We start from the raw sequence: 12,971 nt of genomic DNA, 5'->3' as shown, positions 1-12,971 counted from the left end.
TTTTTGAATCTACTGATGCTTGCCTTGTGACCTAGAATGTGATCTAGAATAGAATATATTTATATTAAGAAAAAATACTCTTTATCTGAATGCAAGTGTAACTGGGTATTAAGGTATTTTATTAGGTGATTGTTGTTGTTGTTGTTATGTGCTGTCAAATTGTAGGTAACTCATAATGACCTAATGAACTTTCTTTGTTTCTCCAAGTTCATAGGGTTTCCGGAGGCAAGCTATTTCGGAAGTGGATGCCACTCCTGCTTCCAACCTTGTTTTAATCGGGGAGCTCCCCCAAACACTGTCCACCATGGGTGACCAATATTTCATTTGACACGTCAGGGTTACAGTGTTCAGCATCACAGCAACCACGAGTTACCTCTGTACAGCAAATCGACAGACCAGTGCTATACCACCTAGAAGAATATTTGACCAAAAACAATTAAAAACAGGCCCGAGGGACGCAGATTAAAATTACCCACCTTTGGCTTGGTAGCAACACTTTCTGTCCATTAGGCCAACTGAGCTCTTTGTTGTTGTTGTTAAATGCCGTAGAGTTGTAGGCAACTCATAGCGACCCTATGAACTTTGTTCGTTTCTCCAAGTTCATAGGGTTTCCAGAGGCAAGCTATAACTCGTGGTGGCTGTGATGCTGAACACTGTGACCCTCATGTACCAAATGTGATATTGGTTACCCGTGGTGGACAGTGTTGGGTGGAGCTCCCTGATTAAAACAAGCTTGGAAGCAGGAGTCACATCCACTTCTGAAAATAGCTTGCCTCTGGAAACGTTATGAACTTGGAGAAACAAAGAAAGTTCATAGGGAAAAAAAAAAAAGAAAGTTCATAGGGTTGCTATGAGTAGCCTGCGACTCGATGGCATTTAACAGCAACAACAATGAGATAACTCATTGTATTAGGTTAGGTAAGCTTTAACCCACAATAACCTAACATTCTGGTTGATCCACAACTAACTAGCTTCCTAAGGATGCAGAGTTTTCATAGACACATCAGAAAACAGGATACCTGGTCTTCTAGGTGTATTGTGTCTTTAAATTCCCTGTCAAGGCCCAGCTCAGTGGTGGGGAAGGAGGCTAAACATAGAGCTAGGGAAAGGAAACATTTTGGGCGCCTTGAACTAACAGCCTTGCTGGTGTTCCTTGCAGATATGGACGCAGAGAGGGAAGCCCTGCAGAACACCGCCTACCCTGAAGTGCAAACCTTCTGCCACAAGCACGGATTGATGTTTGAGGTCAGCATCTTCCTCTCCTCTTGGCCTCAGTTTCCCTGCCTTAAAATGCAAGCCAGGAGCCCTAGTAAAACAATGGGTATGTGTGATCACCTGCTAACAGAAAGGCTCTTGGTTTCGACCCACCCATTGGTGCTGCAGAAGAAAGACTTGGCAATAAACTATAAATAGTCATGAGAACCCTGGGAAGCAGCTTCTACTCTGTCGCATGGGGTCACCATGTCAAAATGTATTTACAGGCACTCGATAACAACAAAATGGAAGTAGGAGTGTGATAGGCAGGCCCAGCCTCACGGGTATCTGGAACTATGCTGATTTAATGCTCTCTCTGTCTTCAAAACGATTTTTGAATAGGGGCTTGCATCTTTTTTTTACATTTATGATTGTTGCCATTAAATTGGCCCTGACTCATGGAGACCCCATGACAACAGAAAAAAAGGTTGCTCACCCCTGGAAGTGGTTGAGACAGGACCATTCTTATCCACAGGGTTTTCATTGTCTGGTTTTGGGAAGCTGATTGTCCAGTCTTTCTTCCTAATCTATTTGAGTCTAGAAATGCCAAGACACCATGTTCAGAATTATGTTAATGTTAGGCGCCATCAAATTGACTACAATTTACATTGACCCTATGAACAGCACAAGATCTGAAACCTGCCCTATCCTGTGCCATGCTCATCTCCGATAACCTAAAGCCCATTGTTACAGTCTCTCAACAATCCATCTTGTTGAGGGTCCTCCTCTCTTCCTCTGACCATCCACTTTCCCCAGCATGATGTCCTTTTTTCAACGACCAGCCCCTTCTAACAACATGACCCAAAAAAAGAGACAAAGTTCCAAAATCCTTGCCTCTAAGGAGCACTCTGACTGCACTTCCTCCAAAGCAGATTCGTTTGTTCTTTTGTCAGTCCGTGGGATAGTCACTTCTCTTCCCCAACACCACAGTGCAAAGGCACCCATTCTTCAGTCTTCTGTATTTATTGTCCAGCTTCCAGATGCATATGAAGCAATTGCATGGCTTGGACCAGGCGCACCTTAGTCTTTAAACTGACATTCTTGCTTTCTAGCAACCTCCCTCTACCCCCTGCAGCATTATGTTGTGTTATTGTTATTATGTGCTGTCAAGTTGCCTGCAACAAATAGTGACCCTATGCAGAATAGCTCTGAACTCTGCTCCCTCGTGAGCCAATCCTACTATCTCTGTCACACCTGCCCCCATAACCCTAGCTACTGTGTCAATTCATCTCCCCCAGGATCTTCCTCTCCTGTGTTGTCCCTCCACCCTTCCAAATATGATTTCCTTCTTCAAGGACTGGTCCCTCCTGGCAGTGTGATCAAAGTATGTGAGGTAGAGCTTCATAATCCTTTCCTCTGCAGGATGTAAATCCCGCTGACAGGCAGGCAGTGGCTGTGCGTGAGGTTTACTGGCTAGGAGTCAAACACAGATCTCCTACACAGATGGCAAAACATTCCCCACTGACCCTCCTTAATTACCGGGAGTGGGTTACCCAATGAGTAAGATAATTACTTTGCTTGTTTACAAATCTGTGATGAACCATTTCTCATCCTTGATCTTTGATGTGGTGAAAACCGTGTGCAACTGCTCACTGCAGAGGCTTGTCTTGCTTGTTCTCCACAAACAGAAGTTTGTCTGTAGATTTGGCAAGAGGCTTTGGTTCTGTAGGAAGGTGCTTTGGGTTAGGAGAGGCCAGCCATACTTAGAGGTAGAGTCTCGGGTGTGCTGAGGGGAAAAGTGAAATTGTTTATTAATAAACACTAGAAAGCCCGGGTTGATCGGATAATCTGACACTGCTTGCTCTTTGATGCTATTATCATAGAAATACAACAAATGGAGATCTTTATTCATTTTTCTTTTTAAAAATTGTGTTTGGAGTGAATATTTATAAAGCAAAGTAGATGCTTTTAAAGAACAAAAATTAATTTCTTTATGCTTCTGGAGGCTACAAATCCAAATTCTGGATGAGGATCTAGGGATAAGGCTTTACTTGTCTGTTTCTATTGCTAATTGTTGTTGTTACATGCCATCAAGTTGCCTGCGACTCATGGCGACCTTGTATACAATAACTCTGACCCCTGTCCTATCCTGAGCCAATCTCACAGTCTCTGACACACCTGCTCCTATTCCCCAGTCACTGTGTCAATCCATCTCATTTGGGTTTTCCCTCTTGCATTGTCCCTCCACCCTTCCAAGCATGATGTCCCTCTTTAAGGACTGGTCCCTCCTGGCAACACGCCAAAGCTATGTGAGACAGAGCTTCAAAATCCTTTCCTCCAATGAGCAGCTTCCTTTCATCGTCTCCAGGACAGACCTGTTGGTGCCAGCAATCCTTGGTGTTCGTGGGCTGTGAACCCATCTACCTACCACCTCTGTTACCAACTAGATTGTGTCTCACCAACTCCCCACCCCTGCCTGCCAAGTCTGCATCTGTCTCTGATCTACTCTCTTAATTCAGAAGCGATTAGGTTTATGATTCACTCTACACTGATATTCTATAAACTGATCCAAACTATCATGTTTTCAGTTGTTTCATATGCCTCTGAAAACTGGACAATGAATGGGAAGGTGGAAGGATAATTGGAAGGATAATGGAAGGATAATTATTAATGCCTTTGAATTGTGGTGTTCTCAGAATATGAAGCATTCCATGGACTGACAAAAGAACTAGCTAACATATCCGTCTTGGAGCAAGTGCAACAAGATTGCTCCTTAGAGGCAAGGATAGTGAAACTTCACCTTCCATACTCGGGGCATGTTGTCAGAAGGGGCTGGTCCTTGGGAAAAGACATTCACGCTGGGAAAGGTGGTGGGTCGGACTCAGAGAGGAAGGCCCTCAACAAGATGGATTGACACAGTGAGTGTAACAATGGTGCCAAGGATGGCAGAGACCGTGAGCACGGGGGACAAAGCAAGGCTCCTATCTGTTGTCTGTAGGGTTGCTGTGAGTCTTCGTTGACTTGATGGCAGCTAACAACAACACTGATAGAGCCTCATTAATATAACAACGAAGTCTCTATTCCCAGACAGGCTTACTTCCAAGGGGATGGGGTTAGGAGTCCAACACATAATTGAGAAAATACGATTCAATCCATAACAAAGACGAAGATGTAAACTGGGCTGGAATATCAGCTCCACTCTGATTGTTGTTGTTAACTGCTGGGAGGTCAGCTCCAACTCATTACAACTCTTATCCCTGCACCCCTCTTTGTCCCCCAAAATGAAATGCTGTTGGTTCCACACCAACCATGTGTTATGAATTGAACGGTTGTGATCCATAGGGTTTCCACTGGCTAACTTTTAGAAGTTGATCACCAGGCCTTGCTTCCTCATCTGTTTTAGTCCTGAAACTTCATGAAACTGTCCGTCGTCAGTGCCCTGGTGGTATTTGAACACCGGTGACAGCTTCCGGCATCACAGCATCATCCAAGCCACCACAGTCCGCCTACTGACAGATGGACTCAAGGGGTGACCCTGGTCAGCAGACAACTCCATTTCAGAGGTCCTAGAAAGGGAGCTCTGGTTGGCTACTTGTAAAAAAAAATGTGCTGCAACCCCAAAGGCACATGGTTCAAATCCACCAGCTGCTCCACAGGAGAAAGATGGGCAGTCTCCCCTCTAGGTGATTAGCTGTCTCTGAAAACCCACTGGAAGGTCAGCTATGGGTTAGTTCTGACTTAATTGTACACAACCGTAACAACAACAACAACAAAAGGTCCCAGGGTGACAGATGCTTAAGTGCATAGCTACTAACAGAAAGTTTGATGAACTCATCCAGAGGCAGCACAGAAGAGAGTCCTGGCAATCAGTTTTCATAAAGATCACAGCCAAGAAAACCCCATCTGGGGCACAGTTCCTTCCGACGTGGGTGGGAACACTATGAGTCAGGGTCAACTCAGTACAGCTGGCTTTGCAAATAGAAGAAACATACACCCTGAGAGCTGGTGAAATATCTGACACACTCTTTCATGTCTACATGAAATGAGATGAGGCTGCAGATAGTTAAGACATCCTCGCTGTGTAGAAGGGGAGACCAGCGATCTTGCCTGAGGCTGGTGCTGACCCTTCTTCCTTCTCTGATCACACAACTAGCTGTCCGTTCCTTTTCTCCCTCCAGCCACGGTCAGTACTAACACCCTTTTGTCCCTTATATGGTCTGGGAATGTATGTGCCTTTCTCTCTGGGCTGAAGAATTCAGGGAGGCAGGGACCATTCTGTGTTCTCTTTGTTTCTCTTTCATTCCAACCTTCTACAAGGTCAGCTCTGCTTTCTTGAATCAAGCCATTCTGCCCAGTTCCCTCTCTGGCCAGCAGGGAGAAATGGACTTCAAGCGTGCGGTTGCCACAGAAACACTGCTTAGTCCACTCTGCCCAGCAAAACACTCCCCTTTGCAAAGACAGCTCTGGGAACAAGTGTGGACATGTCCTCATTTTAAAAGAACACTGAGAAATAGTCAAGTTCTTCCAAAAAAACGTTTAGAATTTTGTTTTGAGATAAACTTTTTCTTTGGGAATCATTTTCAATGTAGAGAAGTTGACCAAATGGTACAAAGAGTCCCTGTATACCCAACACTCGGCTTCCTCTAATAGGAACATCTTAGATGACCACAGTACATTGGCCTCAGTCAAGAATCTAACTGTATTACCTTGCTGTTTGGAATCTCTGAACAGCACAGGTAAATGCTCAGTCATTAACTAAAAGGTTAGCTGTTCAAATCCATCCAATGGTACCGTGGAAGAAAGGCCTGGCAACCTGCTTCCAAAAGGTAATGGCCATAAATAAAATCCCTATAAGACACAGTTATACCCTGCATGTATGGAGTTGTCATGAGTCAGTCAGCTAGACAGCAACTATAAACAACAACATTACTGCTATTTAAAAACTATTTTTGAGACATTATGCTGAGTGAAGTATCTCAGTCACAAATGGACAAATACTGCATAGTTCCACTGTTGTAAAACAGGACTGACATCAGGGTTGTGGGAAGACTGAGAAAGATGGGTTCAATAACAGATGAGGGAGAAAACTGTTTAAAAGGGATATGTGATTAGGTATTTTTGTCATGACGTGAGTCTAGAATGAAGGCTGCATAGTGGAGTGGACCTGGGGGGAGGGATTGTAAAACAATGAAAGAACTTTTCTTTTACTTTTTCTAAGAGGAGAGTATACTGAGGGGGAGGGTTGGGAGGGAAGAAAAGTGCAACAATGCGTGAATGGAAATCCAAAGTCTCTGTAAATTTTCATTGAAATTAATAATAAAAAAGTTTTGAGAGGAGTATAAAGTGGTACTCTGGTGGTTTAGTAGATAAGGTGTTGCACTGCCAACCCAAAGGCATGCAGTTCGAATGCTGGTTCACATATTTACAGCCTCCGAAAATCTACTGGAGGATCTTTTATGAGTTGTTTCTACTCAACAATACCTAACTATGATATAGTGGTAGTTGGAGTGGGGTCAGAATATGCCTAACTTCAGGGAGGATAATGCAAATCAAGAGCAGTCTGAGGCTGATTCCTACGAGATAGAGGTCAGACAACTCTGCTCTCCACCTTTTCACCAATTCTGACACCAGTTATTTCCCCCATGGCACTCTCTACTTCTCCACTGGGCTCAATAAACCATTATAATGGCCACACAGAACTCACAGACCATGCTTACTGTTAAGTGATTTAAGAAAGCAATAGGAAGCTGTAAGTAAAATCTTGGCAGTTCTCCTGAAGAGAGCATATCTCCATTTCTTCAGGGCAGGGCCAGTTTTAGCTCCTCTTAACCATGAAAACAAGCAGCACCTTCTTTCTATCTTGGTCATTCAGGTATCCCCTCATATCCCTCATGATAGGCTCCGGTTGATGTTGTTATATGTCATTACTGATCCAAGGAACTTTGCAGGTCCTTTTCAGGTCTTCAGTATGATAGACCTGGACCCATGTTATGGTTCTTCTGGGAGGTTCTTGCCTCCTCTCTGTCTGCTTCTTCCTTCCTTCCTTCCCCTTCTTTTTCCTATTTTAAAAATCTCTTTGGGGTTTTGGCCACATTTATGTACAGACTCTTCATCAATTTCAAAACACAGCCTTCCCAACAGAGCCACAAACTGACTAATTCTCTTGCAGTAGGCCACAGATACTTCATTTGAATTGTAGGCTATAGTAACTTCATTTCCATAGCCCATAGTCAACTTTCTTTACATAGTATCTTGGCCAATCCCTGAAAGATGCCTACAAATCACAGGGTAGGCTGAGGCCAGACAAAAAAGTATCAAATCACAAGTTACTTGCAGCTTTCTAAGAAATGTCAATCAACAGAAACAAAAGTAACACATTAGCTAGGATAGAAAACTAGGACAAAGATAATTGTTCAGTGATAAGGGGGGAAAATATCTCAAAATGTTTTTCTAAAATTCAAAGCACAAGGCAACATAAAAGAACTCACTTCACCCTGGGACTAGGCTAGAGTGAGGTTACAGTACCAATAACTAAACTCTAAACTATATTTAGGAACTTCTGGTGAGGTGGTCTGTAAAGAGTGGTTAACCCAAAGGCAGCCACATCTGGCAATTCAAATCCACAAAATACTCCTATGAAAAATCTCCTCCTCTGCAATTTTTACCCTCCCCAAAACCCACTGGAGGGTCAGCTATGAGTTGGTTCCAACTTGATAGGAATGAGGGTTTTTATTGTTGAGTCATTGGTGTGTTTTCCCCCATCCCTGTCCTCTTTCAGGTGTGAGACTCCATGCAGAGCACTCACTGCATTTAGTGGCCCTGTCTCCTCCCTTCTCTCTGGTCTGTGATAGTTCTTGTGGCGACAATCTTGACCATTATAAGGAAAAGTGTCCTCGGTTCCTGCAGAATGACCTCCAGTCTGAGTCTACCTTGTGTTTTTCTTATGGTTACGCTGAAGTTATGTTCACTGTTTGCACTGAAGTTATAGGTTTTGTTCAGATTCCTTCAAACAAGGTGTATCTATTTTAGGAGAGGTTGTAAAAAAGAGACATTGAGTTTGATGAGACATTGTAGTTAATTATACTAATCAATTGTAATGAATCTTATAAAACAAAATTAGTATGAATGAGTGAATGAAAATCAATATGATTTATAAACTTTAACTCAATAAAGAAGCAAATGAAAAAAATCCCAAAAGCACATGATTGAGGTGTTCTGCAGAAGGATGGGTGATCTCCTCCTGTGCAATTAACTGCCTCTGAAAACCCACTGGAGGGTCAGCTATGGGTTGGTTCTGACTCTACAGTTCATAATAATGAAACTTTATGTGTTTGCCATGGCTTTTGACCCCCAGGTTGTTGATCTGAGGTGGGGCATTCGGAACTCTGAGGCCACTGACTACATGACCACAGAACTCTGCCTGGAGGAGCTTGAGCGGTGTCGAAAAACATCAGTTGGACCAGCTTTTGTGGTGAGTCTCTCAGGAGGGGCACATTAGCTCTTACCTCTTTCCATCACCAGTGGACCAGTAGAGGAAATTTAGGGGCATCACTGCTTTTATACCCTGCCATTGTAGCCTGATTCTGACAGACATCACTAATGGATCACAGCACTCTTCCTGCAAAGCTGACTGAGGTCCAGACATTAGTAGTTGATTGAAAGTAGGCTGTGAGCTGGAGATGGAATGGTGAAGCTGGACAGTATTTTGGAATTTGATTAGGACCTTCTCCAAATTCCTCAACCAGTTCATTTCAGCATAGAAGTATCTCTATCTAGAAAACCATAGAGAAAAGATGGACTCCACCAGTGTCTTGGGAATTTCTTTTTTGTGTGTCCACTTGTATCACTAGCAAGTTTTATGTCCTGCATGGAGCTTGCTTCTGGTGCATGTCTCTTCTCATTCTGTTGTTGCTGTTGGGTCAATTTCTAGTCATAGTGATGCTATACAACACAGAGGAACTGCCTGCCAGGATTTTCTTGCCTGTGATCTTTATAGAAGCATGTTGTTGTTATGTGCCATTGAGTCACTTGTGACTCATAGTGACCCTATGTACGATAGCCCTAAACATGCTCTATCCTGTGCCAACCTTATTGTCTCTGACACACCTACTCTTATTACCCCAGTCACTGTGTCAATCCATCTCATCAAGGGTCTTCCTTTCTTGCACTGTCCCTCCACCCTCCCCAAGCATGATGTCCTTCCTTGCAACATGCACAAAGTATGTAAGATGAAGCCTCAGAATTCTTGCCTCCAAGGAACAGCCTGGTTTGACCCTCTCAAGGACAGATCTGTTTGTTCTTCTGGAAGTCCATCATATCTTCAATAGGCTACTAGGTGAGTTTGAACTTCCAGCCTTTCAGTTATCAGTGAGTGTTTAACCACTTGTGCCACCAAGGCTCCTGTTCTCTCATCCGAGATGAGGCCAATTTTTCCACATTTTAAGGTCTTTCCTCCCCATGCACCTTCCCTCTCCCCCAAATAACCTATAACTCTCAATTAAATTTAGACAATTACTGTGGACTGATAGTACAGATTCTTGATGCGGTTGGGTTTATGTGTGTATTTGTTTTTGGGTGTGTGTGTGTGTGTGTGTTTTACATCCTTAGTTCCAGACGGTTCTACCCTTCCTCTGCAGAGTGACTGGTGGCTTTGAACCACTGACCTTTCAGTCAGCAACTGAGCACTTAACCACTGCACAACCAGGGTCCTTGTCTTAAAGGTGCTGCTATTAGGTGCCTTTGAGCCAACTACGACTCTCAACAACCTTATTAATTATAGTTCAGAAACTTGCCCGCTCCTGTACTATCCTCATGATCCCTGATTATGCCAATCCATCTTGTTGAGGGTCTTTCTCTCTTTTATTGATCCTCTACCATTCCCAGCACGGTCCCTTTCCCCCAAGAACTGCTGACAACATGCCCAAAGTATGTGAGAGAAAGTTTCATGAAGGTGAAGCTAAGTTTTCTCCAAGGGGCATCTGACTCAAGACATTTTTTCAATTCCTTCCCATGCATGTCAAAGTTGCACAATGGATGAGAAAGACTGAAGAAGAAGTGATGCCTTTGAATTGTGTGTTGACAAAGAGTATTGAATATCCTATGGACTTACAAAAGATCAAACAAGTCTGTCTTCGAGGAAGTGCAACCACTGTGCTCCTTCAAGGCAAAGACGGGGGAACTTTGTCTCACATCCTCTGTGCTTGTTGTCAGGAGGGGCTCGTCTTTGTGAAAAGATCTTATGTTTGGAGAAGCAGAGGGTCAGCAAAAGAGAAGAAGACTCTCAGTGAGATGCATTGACACAGTGACTGTTACAATGGGCTTTAAACCCAACAGAGATTATAAAGATGGTTCAGTTTGGGGGAAACTTTTGATCTGTTGTCCACAGGATTGCTGTGAGGCAGAGTTGACTTGACAGAACCTACGAGTAACAATGAGTCAGAAATAACTTGACAGGAGTAGCTTTGGCTTTGGGGCGGGTGTGTGTGTGTGTGTATTTTACTTCCCTCTGCATGTTGATGCTACTCTTGTTTTTGTTACCACCCCTTTAAAATATGTTCTAATGTTTGGAGCTCTGGTGGCCTAGTGGTAAGAAGCTGCTCTGCAACCCCAAAGTCATGTGGCTCAAATCCACCAGTTGCACCATGGGAGAAGGATGGGCAATGTTCTCCGGTGCGATTTTACTGCCTCTGTAACCTGCTGGAAGGTGAGCTATGAGTCAGTTCTGACTCCATTGCACCCAACAACAGGAAGACTCTACGTCCCTGCTCATGGTGCTCCACCTCAATTATTTTCCAGTCTTCTAATTTAAATGCCCAACTGAATCTAATGATTGTTTAGTTGAGTTTCAAGGGGGGAAAAAAAGAAAAAGAATGTTTTAAACATTGAAAGACAGGGAAAGAGAGAGACACAGAGAGAAAGAGAGAGAGGTGGAGAGGAGAAAAAACTCCAGAAGGAATTAAATTTTGCAACCCAAATGCAAGGCAGCAAAAAGCACAGCACGGCTTCCAGGTCACAAGGGGGCTGGAGAGCTTCCCCCAGGCACGGCCAGCAGTGCAGCTGAGCGTCATCCACAATGGCCATCGGGACGAATCCCCCCTGACTGGTGACCTCTCCCTGCTTCCTGCTTTTCTCCTGAATCTGCTTTCTTCCCCTTCCCCCACTCCGCCCCCAACCTGGGAATCCTCCTTCTCAGTCAATAGTTCCATTTGGGGGGACTTTACACACTAGCCTGAGTGTCTGGGTGCCTCGGAGAGGCATCTTTCAGGTAAATAAGTCATTAGGCAGCCTCAGCAGGAGAGGGTCCCCAAGGTGCCTCCTTTTAGAGATTCAGCGTCTCTGGGGCAACCAGCAACTCCCGAGTCTCCAGTGCCTCAGAGAGCTCCTCCCAGGGATGGGGTGGGGAGGCGGGTGCCTCAGCTCCCCTCTTGTTAGCTCTTCCTACTTCTAATGCCTGGATCCCGCATGGATTCCCATGCTTTGATCCCACATGGATTCCCATGCCTTGGAGCTCTGGTGGCCTAGTGGTAAGAAGCTGCTCTGCAATCCCAAAGTCATGTGGTTCAAGTCCACCACCAGTTGTTCTGTGTGTGGTTGGCTGGCTGCCCATGTCAACTTCTCCCCCACCTCCTTCCCTGGAAGGGTCCTTGGAAAGCAGTATCCTCTCCAACACGCTCATCCTCAGAGCCCACTCTTCCAGATTTCCCTAGTGGTCACACCTGAAATGTTCTGGAACATGCCAGGAGGAATGATGACCTCCATTCCAAGGGTCTGCTGCTGGATTTGAACTACCAGAGAGGTGCGGCTTTTGGGTGAGCAACACGTTCCCGCTCTGAGTGTGCAAGGACCTTACTAGGGCCTGTGCCACCAACAGTTTGCTCTCTTGACTTCTGGCCTTACTAGTTGCAGTTCAAACCCACTCAGGGGTGCTGTGGAAGAAAGGTCCGATGATCTGATCCTCTAACAGCCAAGAAAACCCTGAGGTAGTTCTAGTCTGTAGTAACATGTAGCAGTGCCAAGAGTTGAAATTGAGTTGATGATAACAGGATTTTTAAATTTTGCTCTTAGAGTGTTCTTAGTCACAAGACTAAAAACTCTGTGGGCCTTCCAGGACCTGTAACATCTTACCCTTGGGGATAGTATTTTTTTAATTTTTTTCTCTTTTATTTATTCATTGTTGCACGTTTTCTCCCTCCTTCCTCCTCCTGCCCCAGCCCACCCCACAATACACCTCTTCTTCTCAATTTTTCTCATGCATATAATGCACAATCATATATTCCTTTCAGACAGCTCTTCCCCTCATCTGTCTATCTACTCTTGCCTCATTCCCTCCCCAACTCCCGCATGTCTGTCTTCCTTAGGGATCTTTGGGGAGCTTATCTCCCTTCACTGCCCCCTCTTTGCTGGTTTTTCAGTCCCCACTGGCTTTCTTGCACTGACCAGGCTCTTTTCTGCCCCAGGACCTTTGTACCGGCTACTCCCTCCACTTGGGAGCCCAGGGCCTTTGCACACAGGGTTCTTATTGCTCAAGGTATTCTGCCCCATGTACTCTTTCTCAGGTCTTACTCCACAACTCAGTCCTTCTTTCTTCAGGGAACTGTCCTGAGTCCCCTGCTTCAATTCGACCACCACATATTTTGTGCTGGGAGAGGTGCATTATCCATCCGATCACAAAGCATTGTTTCCCAGCTCAAAGGACTCAGTGACACTTGGAACTGAGCTGGAGTCAAACCTTCCCCGTGTGGCACAGCCCTCTCCTGGTACCTCTGCACACAGGGGCT

At 44.6% G+C, this 12,971-nt stretch overlaps 1 protein-coding gene across 1 annotated transcript in view; it reads left to right on the top strand.

The window, feature by feature from the left end:
• NWD1 (NACHT and WD repeat domain containing 1) overlaps nucleotides 1-12,971 on the top strand; it is a 94,364-nt gene that overhangs the window by 7,603 nt on the left and 73,790 nt on the right. The window contains 3 exon segments of the mRNA XM_006898323.1: nucleotides 1,160-1,208; nucleotides 1,211-1,245; nucleotides 8,549-8,665. Of these exon segments, the coding sequence (XP_006898385.1) occupies nucleotides 1,160-1,208; nucleotides 1,211-1,245; nucleotides 8,549-8,665 (201 nt within the window).

The sequence above is a fragment of the Elephantulus edwardii genome, unplaced genomic scaffold (assembly GCF_000299155.1).
Source record: "Elephantulus edwardii isolate Elephantulus edwardi_28Jun2011 unplaced genomic scaffold, EleEdw1.0 scaffold00226, whole genome shotgun sequence".
Classification (NCBI taxonomy): Eukaryota; Metazoa; Chordata; class Mammalia; order Macroscelidea; family Macroscelididae; genus Elephantulus; species Elephantulus edwardii.
The sequence above is the reverse complement of the archived record's forward strand: the minus strand, read 5'-3'. Positions and strand labels throughout refer to the sequence as shown.